This window comes from Equus quagga, chromosome 1 (genome assembly GCF_021613505.1).
Source record: "Equus quagga isolate Etosha38 chromosome 1, UCLA_HA_Equagga_1.0, whole genome shotgun sequence".
NCBI classification, from domain to species: domain Eukaryota; kingdom Metazoa; phylum Chordata; class Mammalia; order Perissodactyla; family Equidae; genus Equus; species Equus quagga.
Genome location: NC_060267.1, coordinates 154,198,984 through 154,222,999, shown reverse-complemented (window position 1 = coordinate 154,222,999; position 24,016 = coordinate 154,198,984). Strand labels below are relative to the sequence as shown.

Genomic DNA, 24,016 nt, shown 5'->3' with positions numbered 1-24,016 from the left:
AGAGGAAAAATTTCCAAACTCTGCACAACTCACACAACATAAAAGTGAAATCATTGATTTTGTAATAGTTAGAAAATTAAAGACATAATTTCCTGGTGTAGATTTTTTAATTGTTTATGAATAGTCAGTTCTTGGAACTCCAAAAACAAAAAGACATGTTTTTTTTTAATTCACTGACATTATTTTATTAATCATTTTCTCTTGACAGTCATTTTATGTCAATCCCTTTTGGCATTAATAATTCCTCCCTCTCATAGTGTAGCCAATCTGTTCACCTGATTTTATAGACTCTACCCCTTAGCTATCTGTCAGATGCTGTTGTATAGTCCCTATGGTGCCAAAGTTTCTTATCTGTACTATTATAATAGTTTGCTCTAATTAGTTTTTCCTTTTTTCTGGCTTCCAAATCATCCTTCATATGGCTATCTAAATGATATTTTACCATTGCATTTCTCCCCCTAAACTCCTGAAATGACTCTTTAGCATGTTTTAAGACACCCTTCTTAATCTGGTTCAGCCTATTCTTCCACCAGCTCCTATAAACACTGCCAACTCAGGCACTGAAATTGAATATCTTTACTCATTAAAAAGTTTTCATTCAGTTGACCCTGATTTTATAATATTTACTTTCTTAGATTATCATCAACATTTTTTAAAAATTGAAAAATTCTCAGAGAATTGGGGAACCCTAGAAAATTCTTCAACATCAGTTTGAGAATTATGGCTCTACTTTTCACGTTTGTCCTAAAATGACATCGTGTTTAGAAGAGGATCGTATATCTCCAGATAATGGATATCGTCAGACTACATTGAGTCATATTTTTCTTTTATGTTATTAGTCATAATTTTGTTTTTGAATATGTGCCGGGAAGGTATTATCACTATTTCAACACTAAGCATTACCTATTAGAAATCAAAGCTGTATGTTCCCTTTGTGCCTGAAATACAGAGGTTTCTCTCCAAAGATCATCTTAAACGAGCATCAAAATTCTCAATTGTTTTCCTAACTCTTCCTAATGAATTGCATTGCTACTTGTATATTATGAGCAGAAGTGGTAAGAGAAGTTCTTAATCACATCCCACCCATCCTTTGTCTGAATAATCCGAATTTTCAGTTTGAGTAAGTGTTTCTTTTGTTTCCCTAACACAACAGTTTGATATAGTTATTATCTCAAATCAGTTAATATGTTGCAAATACCTGTATTAGATAACAAAGAACCTTAGAGATAAGGCAGAACTATAACTACCTGGAAATATTTATCTGTACATTGAAAAAATCATTGATATGTTGAGCATAGTAACTGAGGTATTGCTCAAAACTAAAAGAGTTTTAGAAGCCAGATTATCCTTTAGTTTTATTATTTTTCATTTTGATTTTTAGTACTGTTTAGATGAAAATGGAAATGAAATGACCAGATCTATACCAAATCTTCTTGTGTTTTAAGTTGGAAATTAATTAGCAACAGAAATATGGTTTAAATTGTCAATAACATTTGCCTTCATGAAAAATGTAATTTTTTGACATTGAGTATTTCATTCACTAAGTTTGAATATTTACTCTTACTGGTTGGGGCAATATTTTTTTATAAAGATATGAAACATGGTATAAAGAGCCTAAGAGAATGAAAAGTTTTTGTCTCTGCAACTAGGCGGAGGACAACAGTGCTTTTTCAGATAGAGCAAACTCACTTAAAAATATGCAAAAGGGTATCTTTAATTTAGGGGGAAAAATAATGGCTTGAGTTGAGGAAAAGAGGAAAGGCCTAGGGAAAAATTTTGTACATCTTGATACTAAGTGAATTACCAGAATATTCTATAATCCTCATTTTCTAAAAAAGCAATAACAGTCTTTGAAAGATTATAAATGACTTTTACAAAAACTGTGAGAGATTTATTCACTTTTTTCAGAAGAGAAGTAGGGCAACAAGGAAGTTGTCAACTGTAAGATAGAGCATTAGGCAAATTTACATGATGTGTTTATGAAATATTCTTTTAGTTAATAGATGATTAGAGAAAGTGTACTTTTTCTTTACACAACCCAGATTACATCAGTCCCAAGTCTCCTTTTTGCTGAAAAAATAATGTATAAATGTTATGTTTTCACTGAGGAAGATTAGCCCTGAGCTAACATTTGTGCCAGTCTTCCTCTACTTTATATGTGGGTTACTGCCACAGCATGGCTGGCAAGTGGTGTAGGTCTGCACCCAGCATCCACACCTGTGAGTCCAGGCCACGAGTGTGTGCGGAAGCTAACTGCTACACAACAGGGCCGGCCCCAATAAAAATTTTAAACATTGATTATAATATATAATCTTGTTAATCAGTAATAACTTTGGTCACTTCCCCTAATGGTGTTTTAATAAAAAATTTTAGGAAAAATAGATTTAATTGACATTCATTTTATGTCTTTGCACACTGTAGGATGATATGTTTAACACCAAATATATCAATATTACATTAAATGTACACAGACTGCTCAAAACAAAGACCATCAAGGGCCGGCCCAGTGGTGTAGTGGTTAAGTTTGCATGCTCTGCTTCAGCGGCCCAGGGTTCACAGGTTTGGATTCCAGGTGTGGACCTAGCACCACTCATCAAGCCATGCAGTAACAGCATTCCACATATAAAATAGAGGAAGATTGGCACAGATGTTAGGTCAGTGAAAATCTTCCTCAAGCAAAAAGAGGAAGATTGGCAACAGATGTTAGCTCACAACCATTCCTCACCAAAAAAAGGGAAAAGAAAATTGGATAAACTGGGAAAAACCTTTAGCTTGTTTCTTTCCACGGTAAGATTTCCACCCTATCCCAATTTTCAGCATGTCATGTTTACTTTGCAAATTTAAATGTGATGTGTTGAAGAAGCATGCTCTTGGTTTTGCATTATGCAATTTAAAATTACTTCAATTTTCACATTCTCATTTTGAAACTTTTTAGTGATGAATTTCTTTTCTTAGTATTTGTGTAGAGATTCTTCAAACAGTAATTCTGTAATTAACTCACTAGAACCCAGAGTAAGAAAGTTATCAGTATTTATTATAATTATGACATTTCTAAAATGATGAAAATAAGTGACAATGTATAAATCATTCTGAATGACAAGTTGAAATTCTCTAATTAGATTAGCTTGAGATTCTATTTTTGTGTCTTGTGATTTAAAGGATGGTCAACTTAATTGAAGACTCTTCTTCCACATCATTAGTGGAACAAAATTTTACCTTTAAGCAAATCAACTGTGTGACTTCCATGACAATATAGTTTAGATAAACGTAAGTTGAGAATGGGAACATGTAAGGAGAAATAATTAAGCTAGTCTGAAATTGATAGTCTCCTTGTTCAACCTACAGATATAATTTTAATCCATTTATAACACTATTGCATTTGGGAGATGGTCTGAAGAACTTAATTAATCTTATTGGATCTGTTGTTTTATTCTTACAAGTTTCAATATATTGAATAAACTGGGATACTCGCAGCCATCCAATATAGACCTAAAGCATATAGATTGATTACTAAGGTTTGAAGTTGGCATTTAGCACAATTTATCAGATTTCTAATTATTTAACTTTTTCCTTAAAAATTTTAAAGCAGAAGAATATACTTGCCACAAAAGATACCAGCCTTTAAATATGCCAGTAAGCTGTTTCTTTCCAATCTACTTTGATTTCTGATTTTGGATAAAACCCATCAGTTATCTTTATTATTAAAACAAAAAAAGAAAAGAAAATATTTATTAAGCATCTTGGAGCATTTTTTAAGTTAGAAGCTATGTAGGAGTATCTGCATAAACTAGTTCCTGAATAATAAAAATAAATTATAATTTTGCACAGATAATAGGCTCTTAATACATTTCTGTTGAATCATTAAGTATAATCTAAGGTTGACATATAGGCACAAATTTGTTAATTAGGTAAATGAACATTGAATGTTAAATTTACATCACAGAGAAGATTAAGGATAAGTGCATTTTAAAGTTTAGAGCAAACTATTTGTTAAGTTAAGCACTTGAGAAAAATCATGAAGGAAAGGCAAAATAGAGCGCTCTCATTGTGCATTAGTTTCTGCATATTTTAATTTTCTTATCTAACTACAAATATAACTCAAAAGCAGTCTAGAAAGGAAATCAAACATTTATTATATGTCTTTGGCCCACTAGGCACTGAAATGGATTTTCTCGTATGCTGTTTAATTTCATCATTAAATCTATCTTATGAATTAAGTATTATCAACATGTCAAATGATAAAATGATGTTCAGATCATTTAAGTGACTTGCCTTAATTTAAAAATCTCACAGGAAATGGAGCCAGAATTAAAATCCAGAGCTATGGATGATGTTCAACTGATATTCACAGCCATTCTGGTTATTAAATATTTTGAATATTAACACTGCCTAGGCCAGCCTAACTCTGAAGTTCATATTATTTCCATTATCTCATAATATTATAAATGTTCATTCAATGCTTCTTTTTGGAAAGTACTCTTTAAATGCTAGGGATACAGTGGTTAACAGGATAGATACAATCCTTGCCCTAAGTGGATTTTTCTTGTCTTGTAGAGGACTTCATTAAATAAACTATAACACAATGTGTTCAGTGATATGTAGAGGGGGTAGAGACTGCTGGGGTCACATAGTAGGAGCATAGACTCCTACTTAGCATTTTTCAGATTGGCGTAGACACCACCTCCTCAGTAGCTTGACACCCGCTACCTGAAAGTCTCAGTCAGATGTGCCCCATATGCTTCCATAGCATTCTATAATTGTCTCATAATAGTACTTAACATTAGTTGAGGAGAGGGATCTTGTCTTTGTCTCTGCTCATAGCAGACCCTCAAGAAGTATTTCAAGATAAAGAAAATAAAATCTATTTCTGAAACTGCAGCAAATAAGTGAGAGAGCAGTTTTAGAGAAGCTTTTAAGTATTGAGATAAGTGATGGAGATTTCCTTGTAAAATAGGAGGAAAGTTTACTTTTTGAGATTGTGGAAGACATCTGAAATTTATAAAGGTTTAGAATAATCACTGTGAGAATGCGAGAGGAAAGAGAGAATACATAAAAAGGATGGCCTTAAAGATGTGCTAAGGACTCATCTGAGGTTGGAGTCTGAATTTGTAGTGGTACCCTCAGGCAACTTAATTTCCTCCAAGAATCAGTGGCTCAGGTGGGAGAGATCAGATACCAAGCCCCTGTATTTGTTAGGAATGCTTTTGGCCTCAAGTAGTTGGAAAGACAAGAAACAGTGGTTTAAATAAGTAAGAGTTTATTTTCTCACGTATCTGGAAGAGCAGAAGGATAGATAGAATGAGGGTAAGATTCCCAAAGTAAAAAGAACAGTTCTCAGAATGTTACGATGAGTTCTTCCCTTAATATCAACAATTGGAAATTGTTTATCTTTGTGTTTTTTCTGAAATCTTCTTTTGTACAATAAATACTATTTACATTAAAATTCATCATTGAAGTAAAAGTTTAGAAGGAAAATATCTGTTCTGTTTCCAAAACATTTTTTGTTTTATGCTGAATGTTGTTAACACCACACAACACTTGAACATCATTAAGGAAACCAGGACATGAAAAGAAATATCTCAATAAAGCTGTTAAAGCAAAAGAAATGAAGAGGAAAATGGAAATTCCCCCCCTCCCCCCAAACATAGCAAGACTTAAAGAATAGAAAAATTGGACCATTTCTAGCACAATATATCAAGAAGTTTCTTAGAAAGTGGCTTTGTGGTTTTAGGGGTGGGGAGGGTAAGGTGAATTGTAATGGATTAGGCCTAATCTTCTCCTAATCAAAAATATTAAGTAAGTCAAGTCTACTTTTTTAAACCAGGCTCCTTCTCCTCAACCACCTTCATAATATATATCTCATAACTTGTTCTGATCTTTACAGCTTGCTCTTTGCATTTCTGTCCTCCTCATTCACACAAGCTACTCAAAAAGTTACCTGATATTCTTTTCTCCATTTCCTTACTTCATAATTACACTTCATCATACTCCAGTCAGAATTTCATCCCCACCACTAACCTAACATTGCTCTCAAATCTTCAATGACTTTATATTTAAATCCAGTGTCAACTTCTCTCCTCGTTACGGAAATTCTAAGCAACATCTAACACAATTAACCATTACGTCTTTCTGGAAACATAGATGTCACTAACTTTGATCCAGTTACTTAGGCTGAAAACTTAGTAGTTAATCTTGATCCCTACCTTTCCCTTGTTCCCTACATGAGTCAGTCCTACCTATTCTACCTCTAAAACATATACGGAATCATTCCACTTTTCTTCAGGGTCCTGTTTCTACCCAAGGCCAAAACATCTCTTTCCTCAAATCTGTTCTTTACATTGTCATACAGTGTATTTTTAAAATATATTGATGTATACCGTATGTACAAAAAATGCAAAGATTATAGATGAGCAACTCACAGATTATCACAAAGTAAAGACATTTGTGTAACCACATTCAGGGTAAGGATGAATCTCTTCCTCTCATTCCCAGCACAGTTGTCAGGACCCTAGAAGAACATTTCCAGCCCCCAAGAAGCTGCCTCATGGCCTGTCTCAATCACTTTACCTCTCACTCAAAACCAACTACTTATCCTAACCTTTAACACCACAAATTAGCTCCACGTGTCTTAAAACTTTATGTAAATGGGGTCATATATATTCTTTTTCGTCTGGCTTCTTTCATTCAGTATGTTTCTGAAGTTCACTCAAGTTGTGTGCAGCAGGAATTTTGTTCACTTTTATTGCTATATAGTATTCCACTGTATGAGTATACCACATTTCATTTTTCTGTTTTACAGTTTATAGATAATTTGAGTTGTGTACAGTTTTTGGCTATGAATATTCTTGTGCATATCTATTGAGATAGATATAGATAGTAGATACAGATATTTATGTCATTTATATACCTGGAAGTGAGTAAGTTCAAATTTGGTAGATAATGAAAAGCAGATTTGCTAATGGTCATACCAATTGGCAACCCAACCAAGCTGTGTATGAGAGTTCTAGCTTGTTTATATCCTTGCTAACACTTGGCATTGTCAGTCTATTTAACAGTGGCTTTGCTGCTAAGTGTATAGTGGTATCTCGTAGCTTTAAGTTGCATTTCCTTTAGAACTCTTTAAGTTTGAAGACCTTTTTCTATTTATTGGTTATTTGGAGCACCTCTTTTGTGAAGTAATTGTTCAAGACTCTTGGCTATTTTTCTTTTGAGTTCTCTGATTTTTTTGTTTTTTGTTTTTTGGGTTTTCTTTTTTCTTTTCTTTTCTTTTCTTTCTTTCTTTTGTTTTTGCTGAGGAAGATTCACCCTGAGCTAAATATCTGTTGGCAATCCTCCTCTTTTTTTGCTTGAGGAAGATTAGCTCTGAGCTAACATCTGTGCCAGTCTTCCTCCACTTTATATGTGGATCACCACCACAGCATGGCTGACAAGTGGTGTAGGTCCATGCCCAGGATCTGAACCCGAGAACCTTGATTGCCAAAGCAGAGCATATGAACTCAACCATGGTACCATGGGGCCAGCCCACTGATTTTTTTCTAATTGATAGTAGATCTAGACAGGAGTCATCCCTGCACTTATTACCTGTCACACTGGCCTGATTTTTATCCTTCAAATAGGCCAAAATTTTTCTCTTTTCAAGGCTTTTTATGGGCTTTGTCTTCAATTTTCAAGTCTCAGCTCAAATGTCATCTTTCTATATAAACCTTCTTTGACTATCTCCTCCCTTCCCCCAACATAGACGTCTTCATATTATATCCTCCTGTTTATTTCTCTTTAGTATTTATCAACATCTGAAATTATCTTGTTTATTTATTGGTTTGCTTATATATACTGTCTACTTCCCCTCTTACTGGAATGTAACTCATGCTTGCTATATCTGTTTCCCTAGCACCTAGAACTTTTGTGTGGCACATGAGAGGTACACAATAAAATCTGTTGGAAAAAAATGAATAAATGAGTGAATAAGGGAACAAAGTAAGGCCTAGTTTGAGATATTGCCCGTATTGATTTATTTACAGAAGACCAGATACCTTTTTTCCCCCTGAAGCAATGTATGTTTTTATAGATTAATGGCAATTTTCTTGAACTAGGCATATTGCCTGATACTTTTTACATAGGTCGTAATTACATTACTAAGGATTAAGATTATTGAACCGCTAATGATCTTCATTTTCCGAAGTAACTCTAAAATCAGCCATTATTGGTATATTTCCTGATGCAGCTTTACAATTCTAAAATTTACAAGTCCATAAAACATTTTTACAATTTAAGTTTTGCAACAAGAAGTTACAATTTAGCAAAATAAATTGTCTGGTACTTTGGGTACACAAGTGTTTAAGACTTAAACAGAGACAATGCAGGTTGAAATTACTTTTATTGAAAATTTATGGAGTTTGGTGGTTTATTTGGAAACTTGTTTTCATATTAAAATATTTCTTTAGAATTTTGAATAATTGATTTTAATTGAAGGTCTGATATATAAGCTATAGTTATAAACAACCTGTGTGGAAAAATAATATTAAATCTGATAAATTAATATTATTCAAAATTTTCTGCAGCTAGTTACCACTTTGATATATGTAGATCTGATATCAAATATGGTTTTTTTAAATGTTTATCTTATCAAGGATAGATAAGGTTATCTTGCTAAAATATTTTTGAAAAATAATTTTTATATAATGTTAGTTTTGTCCTTTTACATTAATATTAGCCCTTTGAATTTATTTCCTATATTTATTTATAAATCATAATATTGAAAATGTAATCTTTTGTTATATTTATTAAAAACACATATATTCTTGCAGTCTATTCTCATTATTCATAGAAGTTATGTTCTATTAGGTCATTGTGAGGATGGAATTAGCAAATTCTGAATCATTGCTCCTAGAGGAGATACAGAGTTAGGTTCCTGTGAGCCTCTGGTTGCAACAATTTTCATTAATCAGTCAATACATAAGTTTGTTTTATGTGTGTTTCTGTTTAAAGACACCTTATTTAATATATATTGTTGATTCATTAACATTGAACTCATAGTCAACAGCACTGTAACTCTTGCCTGAACAAAGTTTATCCAACACAGAATTTTCTTCTTAAGGCACATCACAGCCTTCTTGAGCTTAAGAATGTTAGACAATACTTTAGCCCTATGCTTGGGGGCCATTTTAAACACTAAAATCACCAACCAAAAGCAGAGTAATTGGAAACATGTAGCACTAAATAGGCTACGAAATGGACGCTTGTTTATAGTATGACTGCTGAAACAAGAAGGCAGAGCATTGCCTTACAAAAGCACAGCAAATATTGATATTGGATGTTACAAATAATTTATAGTGAATAGGCAAAATTGCAAATATGGAGTCTGTGAATAGTGAGAGTTGACTGTATAGTTATATAAAATAATATAATTTTTAAATTTCCAATATAAAAACTTTAGAAAATAGCAGAGGAAACATTTCTTCATCTTACCACCGAAAGATTTTTATTTTATATATTTTCTTCCAATTTTTGTCTCTTGTGTAGATATTTTCAAATGTTGCATGGACACCTACTTTTTTCGTCTTCCACCCCAATTTACCTCTGGAAAACCCTCCTCTTCCATCTATGTATTTTGGATGGGGCTGTCTCTACTGCTTGCTCCAGGGATGGGTGTGTGACCTATCCCTAAAAATTAGCACGTGATATTCATCGGCTACAGTCACTGGTATCAGGATAGACATATATTCACTTAGAGCCAGTGTGGTGCCATGAGATTGTTGCTGGACTGCTGGAGAAGAGACACTTGCTCTTTCATACTGAACTTGAACTTGCTGCCAACATCCTTCACATGGAACCTAATTGAACCTAATGTAGAAGGAGGCAGAACAGACTAAGAGAAACCAGATCCTGATAAAATCATTTAGTCCTGCATTAATTAATTTATTTTTATAAAAATTCTGTATATTTAAAATGTATAATAAGATGTTTTGATACACATATACATTTTGAAATGATTACTACAGTCAAGCTAATTAACACATCCATCACCTCACATAGTTACCTTTTTTGTGTGTGGTGAGAACACTTAAGATTTACTCTCAGTAAATTTCAAGTATACAACGCAATATACTTAAGTTATAGTCAGCATGCTGTATATTAGATCTCTAGAACTTATTCATCCTACGTACCTGAAACTTTGTACCCTTTGATTAATATATCCCCATTTCCAACTCCCACTCCTGGTAATCACCATTATGTCAGCTTCTGTGTTTTTGACTTTTTTCAAATTTAGCGAGATTATACAGTATTTTTCTTTCTGTGTCTGACTTATTTCATTTAGCATCATGCCCTCCAGGTCCATCAATATCGTCACAAGTGGAAGGATTTCTTTCTTTTTAAAGGGTGAATAATATTGCAGTGTATATATGTGTATAGCACAGTTTCTTTATCCATTCATCCATCGATGGACACTTAGGTTGTTTCCATATCTTGGCTGTTGTGAATAATGCTGCATTTAACATCAGAATGCAGGTACTTCTTTGAGATAGTGATTTTATTTCCTTGGATAAATACCCAGAAGTGGGATTGTTGGATCATATGAACTTCTATTTATCTATTTTTTTTGAAGAGCCTTCATACTGTTTCCAAAATGGCAGTACCAGTGTACGTTCCTACCAACAGTGTACAAGGATGTCTCTTTTCTCCACGTCTTCACCAACACTTGTTCTCTTTTTAACTTTTTTGATAATAGCCATCCTAACAGGTGTGAGGTAATATCTCATTTTGGTTTTAATTTGCATTTCCCTGATGATTAGTGTCATTGAGGATTTTTTCATATACTTGCTGCCCATTTGTACATCTTCTTTGGAAAAATGTCTATTCTGGTCCTTTGCCCATTTCTTTTTTTTTTTTTTTCCTGAGGAAGATTGGCCCTGAGCTAACATCTGTGCCAGTCTTCCTCCACTTTATGTGTGGGTCACCACTATGGTGTGGTTGATGAGTGGTGTAGATCCACGCCCAGAATGCAAACCTGGGCCACCAAAGCAGAGTGCACCAAACTTAACCACTATGCCAGGGGGCCAGCCCCTTTACCCATTTCTTGATTGGGTTACTTGTTTTTTTGCTTTTGAGTTCTAGGAATTCCTTATATATTTTGGATATTAACCCCTGATCAAATATATGGTTTAAAATGTTTTCTCCCATTCCATAGGTTGCCTTTTCACTCTATTGATTGTTTCCTTTGCTGTGCAGAAACTTTTTAGTTTGATGTAGTTCTACTTGTCTATTTTTGGTTTTGTTGCCTGTACTTTTGGTTTCGTATCAGTGAAATTGTTGCCAAGACCAATGTCATGAAGCTTTCCTTGTGTTTTCTTCTAGTAGTTTTAGTTTCAAGTGTTACATTTAAGCCTTTAATCCATTTTGAGTTGATTTTTTAAAATATTTTCCTTTCTTTTTATTGAGGTAAAATGTATCTAACAGAGACTTTACCGTTTTAACCTTTTTTTAATTGAGTTCATAATAGTTTACATCATTGTGAATTTCAGTTGTACATTATTTCTTACCTATCCCCATGTAAGTGCTTCCCTTCACCCCCTGTGACCACCCACCAACCCTCTTCCCCTGGTAACCACTGAACTGTTCTCTTTGTCCATGTGTTTATTTATCCTCCACATGTTAGTGAATCGTATGGTGTTTGTCTTTCTCAGTCTGGCTTATTTCGCTTAACATAATATCCTCCAGGTCCATCCGTGTTGTTGCAAATGCGATGATTTTGTCTTTTTTATGGCTGAGTAGTATTCTATTGTGTATATATATCCCACATCTTCATTCAATCATTGGTTGATAGGCACTTGGATTGCTTCCATGTCTTGACTATTGTGAATAGTGCTGCAATGAACGTAAGGGTACATAGGTCACTTTGGATTGTTGATTTCAAGTTGCTTGGATAAATACCCAGTAGTGGGATAGCTGGGTCATATGGTATTATTATTTTTAGTTTTTTGGGGACTCTCCCTACTGTTTTCCATAGTGACTGCAGCAGTTTGCAGTTCTCACCTGTAGTGTATGAGGTTTCCCTTTTCTCCACATCCTCTCCAACATTTGTTATTTTTAGTCTTAGTGATTATAGCCATTTTAACAGGTGTAAGGTAGTATCTTAGTGTTTGATTTGCATTTCCCTGATGATCAGTGATGTTGAACATCTTTTCATGTGCTTATTGGCCATCTGTGTATCTTCTTTGGAAAAATGTCTGCTCTATCTTCTTCCCATTTTTTGATCGGGCTGTTTATTTTTTTGTTGTTCAGTTGTGTGAGTTGTTTATATATTTTGGAGATTAACCCCTTGTCAGATAAATGATTTGCTAATATTGTGTCCCAATGGTGGGTTGTCTTTTTGTTTTGATCCTGGTTTCCTTTGCCTTGGGGAAGTTCTTTAGTCTGATGAAGTCCCACTTATTTATTTTTTCTTTTGTTTCCTTAGTCTGAGAAGACATGGCATTCGAAAAGATCCTTTTAAGTTTCCATGTCAAAGAGTGTACTACCTATATTTTCTTCTAGAAGTTTTATGGTTTCAGGTCTTATCTTCAAGTCTTTGATCCACTTTGAGTTTATTTTTGTGTATGGTGTGAGATAATGGTCTACTTTCATTCTTTTGCAAGTGGTTGTCCAGATTTCCCAGCACCATTTAGTGAAGAAGACCATGCCTTTCTCCTTTGTGGGTTCTTGGCACCTTTGTTGAAGATTAGCTGTCTGCAGATGTGCAGTTTTGTTTCTGGGCTTTTAGTTCTGTTCCATTAATCTGTGTGCCTGTTTTTGTACCAGTACCAAGCTGTTTTGATTACTATGGCTTTGTAGTACATGTTCAAGTCAGGGGTTGTGATGCTTCCAGCTTTGTTCTTTTTTCTCAGGATTGCTTTAGCTCTTTGGGGTCTTTGGTTGCCTCATACAAATTTTAGGATTCTTTGTTCTATTTCTGTGAAGAAAGTCATTGGGATTCTGATTGGAATTGCGCTGAATCTGTAGATTGATTTGGGTAGTATGGACATTTTAACTATGTTTATTCTTCCGATCCATGTGAATGGAATCCATTTATGTCATCATCTATTTCTTTCAATAATGTCTTATAGTTTTCATTGTATAAGTCCTTCATCTCCTTGGTTAAATTTATTCCTAGATATTTTATTCTTTTTGTCGCAATTGTAAGTGGGATTGTATTCTTGAGTTCTCTTTCTCCAAGTTCGTTATTAGAGTATAGAAATGCAACTGACTTTTGTAAGTTGATTTTGTATCCTGCAACTTTACTGTTATTGTTGATTATTTCGAATAGTTTTCTGATGTATTCTTTAGGATTGTCTATATATAAGATCATGTCATCTGCAAACAGCAAGAGTTTCACTTTTTCATTTCCTATTTGGATTCCTTTTATTCCTTTCTCTTGCCTAATTGGTCTGGCCAAAACCTCCAGTACTATGTTAAATAAGAGTGTTGATAGTGGGCATCCTTCTCTTGTTCCTGTTCTCAGAGGCATGGCGTTCAGTTTTTCCCCATTGAGTATGATGTTGGCTGTGGGTTTGTCATATATGGCCTTTATTATGTTGAGGTAATTTCCTTCTATCCACATTTTATTACGAGTTTTTATCATAAATCACTATTGGATCTTGTCAAATGCTTTCTCTGCATCTGTTTAGGTGTCATGTGGTTTTTGTTCCGCATGTTGTTAATGTGGTGTATCACAGTGATTGATTTACAGATTTTTTTTTTTTTTGAGGGAGATCAGCCCTGAGCTAACTGCCGCCAATCCTCCTCTTTTTGCTGAGGAAGACTGGCCTTGAGCCAACATCCATGCCCATCTTCTTCTACTTTATATGTAGGACACCTACCACAGCATGGCATGCCAAGTGGTGCCATGTCCGCACCCGGGATCCAAACCGGTGAACCCCGGGCCAAAGAAGCAGAATGTGCACACTTAACCACTGTGCCACCGGGCCAGCCCCTGATTTACAAATTTGAACCATTCCTGTGTTCCTGGTATAAATCCCACTTGATCATGATGTATGATTTTTTTAATGTTTTGCTGTATTTGGGTTGCCAAAATTGTGTTGAGGATTTTTGCATCTATGTTCACCAGTGATATTGGCCTGTAGTTTTCCTTTTTTGTGTTGTCCTTATCAGGCTTTGGTATGAGAGTGTTGTTGGCCTTGTAGAATGTGTGAGGAAGCATTCTGTCTTCCCTAATTTTTTAAAATAGCTTGAGAAAGATAGGTACTAAATCCTCTTTGAAAGTTTGGTCAGATTCTCCAGGGAAGCCATCTGGTCCTGGACTCTTATTTTTTGGGATGATTTTGATTACTGTTTCAATCTCTTTACTTGTGATTGGTTTATTCAGATTATCTGTTTCTTCTTGATTCAGCTTTGGGGAATTGTAAGAGTCTAAGAATTTATCTGTTTGTTCTAGAGTGTCCATTTTGTTGGCATATAGCTTTTTGTATTATTCCTTATAATCCTTGGTATTTCTGTGGTATCTGTTGTAATTTCTCCTCTTTCATTTCTGATTTTATTTATCTGAGCTTTCTCTCTTCTTTCTTTGTAATCTGACTAGGAGTTTATCAATTTTCTTTATCTTCTCAAAGAATTAGATCTTTGTTTCATTGATCCTTTCTACTGCCTTTTTTGTTTCAATTGCATTCATTTCTGCTGTAATTTTTGTTGTTTCTCTCCTTCTGCTGACTTTGGGTTTTGAATGTTCTTCTTTTTCTAATTCAGTTAAGTGTAGTTTGAGATTGCGTACTTCGGATTTTTCTTCTTTGTTAAGGTGAGCCTGTATTGTGATGAATTTCCTTCTTAGTACTGCTTTTGCTGCATCCCATATGAGTTGCTATGATATGTTTTCATTTTCATTTGTCTCCAGATATGTTTTTATTTCTCCTTTAATTTCTTCTGTGATCCATTGGTTTTTCAATAGCATGTTGTTTAGTCTCCACGTATTTGTCCGTTTCTCAGCTTTTTTCTTGTAATTAATTTCTAGCTTCATAGCATGATTGCAAAAGATGCGTGCTGTTATTTCAATCTTCTTAAATTTATTGAGGCTTGTCTTGTTTCCCAACATATAGTCTATCCTTGAGAATGTTCCATGCGCACTTGAGAACAATGTGTATTCTGCTATTTTTGGATGGATTGTTCTATATATGTTTATTAAGTCCAACTTGTCTAGCTTTTCATTTAATTCTACTGTTTCCATGTTGACTTTCTGTCTGGATGATCTATCCATTGATGTGAGTGGAGTGTTGAAGTCCCCTCTATCAGTGTGTTATTGTTAATATCTCCTTTTAGGTTTGTTAAAAGTTGCTTTATGTACTTTGGTGCTCCTGTGTTGGGTGCATAGATATTTATAAGTGTTATGTCTTTTTGGTGGGGTGTCCCTTTGATCATTATATATTGCCCCTCTTTGTCTCTTTTTACCTGTCTTATCTTGAAGTCTACTTTATCTGCTATAAGTATTGTGACAGCTGCTTTCTTTTTTTTGCCATTAGCTTGGAGTATCAGCTTGCATCCCTTCACTCTGAGCCTGTGTTTGTTGTTGGAGCCGAGATGTGTTTCCTGGAGGCAGTCTATTCTTGAGTCTTGTTCTTTAATCCATCTCTCCACTCTGTGTCTTTTTATTGGAGAGTTCAGTCTATTTACAGCTAGCGTGCTTGTTGATATATGAGGGCTTAATGCTGCCATTTTATCTCTCGTTTTCTGGTTATCCTGCATTTCCTTAGTTTCTCCTCCCATGTATTTCAACCTACCAATTGGGTTATGTAGTTTTTTATGCTGGGTTTCTTAGTTTTCTCCTTATTTATTATTTGTGTCTCTGTTCTGCTTTTTTTGTTTAATGGTTACCATGAGGTTTGTATTCAAAATCTCCTAGATAGGATAGTCCATTTTCTGACGGCCTCTTATTTCCTTAGAGTAAACTGATTCAGTCCCCTGCCTCTTCCCCTTCTATGTTGTTTTTTTTCAATGCTTAGTCCATCTTGTGTTGTGAGTTTGTGGTTAAAGTGACAAGCTTATCTTTGTTTTTGATGTTTTCCTTACCTTTATCTTTAATGTTATACTTGAGTATTTGCTCACCTGTTTTGATGTATAGCTACAATCTTCTGGTTTTGTTTATCTATTTATCTCCTTACTCTGCTCTTTGTAACCACTTTCTTCATTTTTTTTTTCAGGTATGATGGCCTCCTTGAGGATTTCTTGTAGGGGGAGGTCTTGTGGCTACAAATTCCCTTAGCTTTTGTTTACATTTTGAGTTGATTTTTGTGTATGGTGTAAGATGATGGTCCAACTTCATTCTTTTGCATGCGAATATCCAGTTTTCCAACCCCACTTATTGAAGAGACTATCTTTCTTCATTATATATTCTTGTCACCCTTGTTGAAGATTAGTTGACTGTATATGGGTGGATTTATTTCTCTATTCCGTTCAGTTGGTCTGTATGTCTTTATGTGAGTACCATACTATTTTGATTACTGTAGCTTTGTAATATATTTTTAAATCAGGAAGTGTGATGCCTTCAACTTGTTCTTCTCTTTCAAGATTGCTTTGGCTATTTGGGGTCTTTTGTGGTTCTGTATGAATTTTAGGATTGTTTTTTCTCTTTCTGTGAAAAATGGTATAGGGATTTTGATAGTGATTGCATTGAATCGGTAGATTACTTTCAGTAGTATGGGCATTTTAACAATATTAATTCCTTCAATCCATAAATATTGGATATCTTTCCATTTATTTGTGTTATCTCTAGTTTCTAACATCGGTGTTTTATGTTTTCAGTTTACAGCTCTTTCACCTCTTTGGTTAAATTTATTCTTAAGTATTTTATTATTTTTGATTCTATTGTAAATGGGATTACTTTATTGATTTCCTCTTCAGATAGTTTGTTGTTAGTGTAAAGAAATGCTACTGATTTTTGTCTGTTGATTTAGTTCTGAATTTAGCTGTGGCTCATGTCAGCCATACTACCCACTTTTAATATATAAGCCAGTAGTCTTTTTTCTTTTCTTTTTAATTTTTACTTTTTAATATTTTGCCTTAAGCCTGTTGTTTTGGATTATCTGTTACTTGCAACAAAATGAATCCTAGCTAGTACAGTGTAGTTGCAATCATGATATCATATGCATTTATAATCTCAATTTTTCCCTCATACTATTTTATCCAGATATATAAATGTAAAAACACATTTTAACTAACATATTTGTTAATAATTTGCATTTTTAAAAATGTAAATATATCAACTTCAAATACATTCTCATTATTATAAGCCTCCAGGTCCTTTAGATTCTTACAGCAATATGAAATTTTTACAACTTTTCCATTTTATTTTTGGGAGTTCATTTGCCTATCAGAATGTTCAATGTTTGAAAATGTAAGAAGATTATCTCTTTCAGATTTTTTTCTCTCAGTGATGAATGTGGTCAAACTACAAGAAAAATCTTGTGTTGACCATTTTTGTGCTATTTATGGTTTTCTAGAATTCATCAACTTTTATTTTAGTCAGTCAAGGTAAAAGATGTAAGCCTTTTTTGTGTTTCACATTCTCTTTTGGTTCACCAGAATTTATATTCAAAGAATTAGTTCTCGGTTATTTCAATGCATTATATAATAGTAGGCTCTTGCTGCTGTACACTTTGAAATACTTGACGCCTGTCTCATTTTATTTTTATAAAAACAGCTATAGTTTTGAACATAGAGACTATTCAGTTCTTACAGAACAATCTTTACAATAATTTTAAATTTAAATAATTATTCTGACTTATTCTGATATGTCTTAGCGTTAACCTAGCCTGTGAGCTAAGCTGAAGTCAATAGGTTATATGAATGTGTGCCTGTGTGTGCAAGTTTATGACTGATCGTGGATGAAAATAATAAGTGAATTCATGGAAATAGTTCCTAGCTGAGGTCATTAGCTAAAATGGGAAGGTAGAATAGTTTGTTTTCAGGAAATAAAGATATAGATATTTGTCTAGCTGAGTGGTAAAGTAAACTTAAACAGAACTGTGTTAGGATTATGGAGAAGTGTTGAGTATCCTTTTGAGGTTTGTGGTCATGAATTTAGAATCAAACCAGTCTACCCTGATACCAAAACCAGGCATCAAAACAAAAGAAAATAACAGACAATTATCTTTTATAAATGTAGGCACAAAAATCCTCTACAAAATACTAGCAAACTGAATGTAGCAATATATAAAAAAGAATATAGACCATGAAATTGTTATTAAGTAAATTTATCCCAGGAATTCAAAGTTTAACATCTGAAAACTAATTAATGTAGTATACCATATCAATAAAATAAAGTAGGAAAACCAAATGATTGTCTTAATAGACGCAGAAAAAGCATTTGACAAAATCCAACACATTCCATGACAAAAAAATATTCAACAAACTAGGAATAGAAGGGAAATTCCTCAATCTGAGAGCACATCTACACAAAACTCACAGATAACATCAAACTTAATGATGAAAGAATGGTGAAAGAATGTTTTCCCTAAAGTAAGGAATAAAACAAGGATGTCCACTTTCCCCACTTGTATTCAAGAGTGTACTGAAGGTTCTAGCCAGGGCAGTTAGGCAAGAAAATGAAAAGACTGAGATTGGAAAGGAAAAGGTAAAATTCTCTCTCTTTGCAGATGACATGATTTTGTATATAGAAAATCCTAAAGAATCCACTAAAAAACTACTAGTACTAATAAATCAGTTCAGCAGGGCTGCCAGATAGAAGATCCATATATGACTGAATTTCTGTACAGTAACAATGAATGATCCAAAAATGAAATTAAGAAAATTTCATTTACATAATAGCATGAAAAGAATAAAATACTTAGGAATAAGTTTCCCAAGAGAAGTGCGAAACTTCTAAAAATTACAGAACATGTTGAATGAGGTTAAAGAAGACCTAAATAAATGGAAAGATATCTCATGTTCATGGATTGGAATACTTAATATTGTTAAGATGGCAATACTCCTCAAATTGATCTACAGATGCACTGCAATCCCTGTCAAACTTTCAACTGACTTACTTGCAGAAATTGACAAGCTGAAATTTCATATGGAAATTAAAGGGACCCATAATAGCCAAAACAATCTTGAAAAAGAAGAACAAAGTTGAACCACTCACACTTCCCAATTTCAAAACTTACTATAAAAATGCAGTAATCAAGACAGCATGGTACTAGCGTAAGAACAGAAGAAAGTATCTATGAAGTTGAATTGGGTGTCCAGAAATAAACTATTACATTTAATTGATTTTCAACAAGGGTGCCAAGATAGTTCAATGGGGCAAAGAATGGTCTTTCAACAAATGGTACTGGGACAGCTGGATAGCCACATGCAAAAGAATCAAGTTGAATCCCTCTTCACAACGTTTAAGAAGTTTAATTTAAAATGGATAATAGACCTAAATGTAAGAGCTAAAACTGTAAAACTCTTAGAAGAAAACATAGGAAGAAATCTTCATAAATTTGGGTTAGGCAAAGCCCTCTTAGATATGACATCAAAATCACAAGTGACAAAAGAAAAAAACAGATAAGTTGGCTTCATCAAAATTGAAAACTTTTGTGCTTCATAGGAGTCCATCAAGAACCCGAACAGAGGGGCTGGCCCCATGGCAGAGTGGTTAAGTTTGCACACTCTGCTTCGGTGGCGTTGGGTTCACAGGTTCAGATCCTGGGCACTGACCTAACAACACTGCCCGAGCCACACTGTGGCAGCATCCTGCATAAAACAGAGGAAGATTGCCACAGATGTTAGCTCAGTGACAACCTTCCTCAAGCAAAAAGAGGAAGATTGGCAACAGATGTTAGCTGAGGGGCAATCTTCCTCACCAAAAAAAAAATAAAAGAACCTGTACAGACAACCCACAGAATGGGAGAAAATATTTTAAAATCATATATCAGATTAGGGACTTGTATCTAAAATATATCTTACAAGTCAATAATGAAAAGCAATTAATTCAATTTAAAAATTGACAAAAGACATTTCTTCTTTGAGAAATAGACATTTCTCCAAAGAAGATATACCAATGGCCAAAAAGCACATGAAAAGATATTCAGCATCATTAGCTGTCAGAGAAATGTAAATCAAAACCAAAATGAGATACTAATTCTCATCCTCTAGGATGGCTATAATTAAAAAGGCAGACAACAAGGATTTGTGAGGAAGTGAAGTTGGAACCCTGGTACATCGCTGTTGGGAATGTGAAATGGTGCAGCTGCTCTGGAAAACAACAGTTCCTCGAAATGTTAAACATAGAGTTACCCTATGACCAAGCAATTCCACTCCAGGTGTGTACCCAAGAGAAATGAAAACATGTCCACACAAAAACTTTTACATGAACATATGTAGCAGCACTATTCACAATAGCAAAAAAGTGGAAACAACTCAAATATCCATTAACTGGTAAATGGATAAGCAAAGTGTAATTGGCTTCTTTCTCTTAGTCTAACATTTTTAAGATTCATCCACAGTGTGGCAGGCATCAATACTTAATTCCTTTTTATGCATGACTAATATTCTGTGTATGTATATGTGTATACACAATACAAAAGATCACATATTGTATATGTGTATACACAATACAAAAGATCACATATTGCATGATTCCATTTATATGAAATGTCCAGAATAGGAAATGTGTAGAGAAGGTGGGTTAGCGTTTGCCTAGGGCTGGAGGATTTGGGAGGAAATGGGGAGTAACTACTGATGGGTTTCTTTGTGAGGTGAAGAAAGTGTTCTAAAATTGAATGTGGTAATGGTTGCACAATTATGTTAATATACTAAAAACTATTGAATTTTGTATACCTAAATGAATTAATTGTACGGTATGTGAATTATATCTCGATAAAGCTGTTAGATATTTTTTAAAAATCAGACCAGTCATCCCATGCAACATTCAGTTGCTCAGGTACAGGAGGGAGCGGGAGAGAAAAGATCATTGAGTTCATCCAAAGAAGGTCAAAAGGAGAGAGGTTTCTGAAGGTTTTTTTAAGGGAGTAATTTTAATGACGGGCCATAGAATCAAAGCTGGAGAAGGATACAAATGAAGATAGGACTGAAATAATGTATGATTGCATTACTTGACAAAATGATTGATTTTAGTGGAATTGTTGGGAGAATAAGAGGATCAGAGAAACTTGCAATTGATATTTTGGTGGTGACAAGTTACTGGGAGAAATTGCCTGTGGAAGAGAGTGGTTAAAATGAAGTGAGTAGAAATAGAGAAGTAGAGTTGAAAGTCAGAAGGTGAGAGTGCTAAGGGACTGGATGTTAGCTGAGAACAAGGGGTTTACATTTCTGTCATATGAGTAATTTCAGGTATAAATTAAATACGGGTGAATAATTTATAAGTAATTTAATTTTAGTGTTTGATTTTGCTTTGGAAAAGTCAAAAGAGCTTCAGAGTCAAGATCTCTGTCTAAATCTGGCTCTGCTATCAACATAGATCTTATGCCAAGGAGAAAAATTTTGAAGTATGAGGTTTATAAGGTATTTGTATCTCCCACCCCCTTCCTACACACATGCACGCACACATACATCTGTTTCTTCTGTAAGCAAGGGAAATAGAAAGTTCAGCCAGCCCTTTCTCTTTTGGGGATAGTTTCAAATAGGTGCCCCACCTTTCCATAATCAAAGTAAAAGTGAGGATTTATCCACATTACAAGGTCTTGAACAATCCTGGGTTACAACTATATCTGTCCCTCTCACAAAGAGATTTGTGAGCTCTGGAGGAATATGTGTGGATGGTCACAGCAATTCCATTTCTGGGCAGCCGTATCACACTGAAAGCTAATTCTGCTGAAAGTTTATGCATTGAGCTGTGAGCTACTTCTGAGAGTCCACTGGTTGTGAGTGAAGAACCTGGCCCAAGCTCAGGAACTTGGCTAGTTAAGGATCATGTTTTAGGAGACTGAATCATCTTTGTGCCCTGAATTGCTCCTGACACTCCTCACTGCTTTTCTTAAGACTTGTTCCTTGTTAGTAGTAAAGTGTAATTTGTTTAGTAATTCTTATCTACATATCTCCTGCACTAACCTGATCCTGCATTTTCTAATTCTTCGTTTTTACTCCTCCATAACTTGCTGGAGGGCTCATTTCAAAAATCTCAAAGTCTGAATAGGTAGGTAAATTATTTTCCCTTTACTTTGCTATGTGATGTTAATCTAAGAATTCCAGCAAATCTTTACCCTGCAGTGTACAGTTTCTCTTGGGAGCAAGAAGAGGGGCAGAAGTAGACTTGAATACTCCCACAGAAGTAGTTCTTTGTAGCTTTGAGTTCACTGTGAATTCCAAATCCTAGATTTTATAGATCCTCACTTAATTTCCAGCATTTTTCAACCTCTGGGGCCTGACACTGTTGAAGCATTTGGTTTATTCCAACCACAACTCAAATGCCTTTTCTTCCATCCCTGGCAGTGTTACTTATTAATGTTTCTGGTTTGTGATGGTAAACACCCTCTATTAGTGGTTCCAAAGCCTGCTGGATGATAGTAGCATAGTATCCCGATTTTCAGTGTTTTCAATCATAGCCAGTAAAAAGACGAACCCTGAATCAGTCTAATTATTTCCACTGCAGACCTCCTCTTTCAGACCAGGAAAGACACAATCTCTAACAATTAGCTGTTTTTGAAGACTAGATTAAAATGAATTTTTAGCCTGTACTCCCTAAGAGAGTATCTCCATTTAGTGAAATCATGTAATGCTGCCTAAATCTGGTTTTCATCTGTAAGTATTGAGCCCTGAATTCTTGACTAGAATTCACTTTCTTTGTGCCTTAAGGTAATTCTCAAAGAAACATCATAACTTCTGAAAGGTTAGTACCCAATCCCCTGGACGGTTATGGTGAAGGTTAATTTGTGACTTTCTTTTAGGGTAATGATTTATTCCAAAGCAGGCTTGAATATTTTACCATTGGTCCAAAATCCCATCTGGAAGTCCTTCAAATATACCTCAAATCTAAGGCTTTTTGTTCTGCTCCTAATAAGGCCAGCTCAGTGTCACATTTAAAAAAATACAAATTCTGTTTTTAAAATTATTGAATATGGGGCCAGCCCCGTGGCTGAGTGATTAAGTTTGCACACTCCACTTCGACAGCCCAGGGTTTCGCTGGTTCAGATCTTGGGCGCGGATATGGCATTGCTCATCAAACCATGCTGAGGCGGCATCCCACATGCCACGCTAGAAGGGCCCACAACTAAAATATACAACTATGTACTGAGGGGATTTGGGGAGAAAAAGCAGGGGAAAAAAAAAAAGATTGGCAACAGTTGTTAGCTCAGGTGCCGATCTTAGGAAAAAAAAATCATTGACTATTAATTTAAGTCTTTATGAAGTCTCTTGAAGGGGTGGCAGAGGAGGAAGTCCTCATTTACTATTAAGTAAACTCCTAAAAGTTCTGTTTACCCATCTGTCCTCCTCAGAGTTCCAAACAGCAGGAATTGCTCACTTCTTTTCCTCAAAACTCATTTTTTTAAAAAATTGACCTATCACTTCCTTAGTTCATTCCCTCTTGCTTCTTATACTCTCCCAAATCAAGCCTTACAACATCTTCATGTTTTTTCTTCTATAAAGAGCATTCTCAGCCCCTCCAGGTCTGCATTTTTATCTATCAGCCAACTAAGTCCCCAGGAGCAAATAAAAATTATTCCCTAGAAATAGAAGCTGAGGAGGGAAAGATGAAGCTATATTTTTAACCTTCATATCCCTGTCCTATATGTCCCACCAAGTGCAGAATGCATTTAGATACTAAGCATTCTTCAGCACCTTGTAATACCCACTTACCTCACCCACAACTGTGGATACTGCCCCTTCCTTAGGCTTTCAAAGTTTTGCTGTATGCTGCTGCTTTGTTAAAAGAACAAAAAGTATCTCATGGAGAGAATCTTCCTAGATGAGGCAGTTGAGAGGAGAAGGAGTAGATGTCGGGTAGGGGGATGACCTGGTGTACACTCCATCCCTCAGGAATGTTATTGAGTGTGGAAGGGCTGCTTTTGGAAGACTATTTCTAGAAGAAAAG

At 34.8% G+C, this 24,016-nt stretch overlaps 1 protein-coding gene across 5 annotated transcripts in view; it reads left to right on the top strand.

The window, feature by feature from the left end:
• The window catches only part of ZCWPW2 (zinc finger CW-type and PWWP domain containing 2), a 150,001-nt gene that overhangs the window by 5,707 nt on the left and 120,278 nt on the right, over window positions 1–24,016 (top strand). For 2 of the 5 annotated variants that reach the window (XR_006889307.1, XM_046665760.1), the window contains exon 2: window positions 20,122–20,288. The exons of 1 other annotated variant lie outside the window; for it this stretch is intronic. Coding sequence is in view for 2 of the 4 variants with exons in the window: in XM_046665760.1 (XP_046521716.1) it covers window positions 20,266–20,288 (23 nt within the window). In the remaining 2 variants the exon portion in view is untranslated. Of the gene's footprint in view, window positions 1–20,121; window positions 20,289–24,016 lie in introns of those variants that run through there. 2 more of the 5 variants (XR_006889308.1, XM_046665738.1) reach the window with 2 other exon arrangements.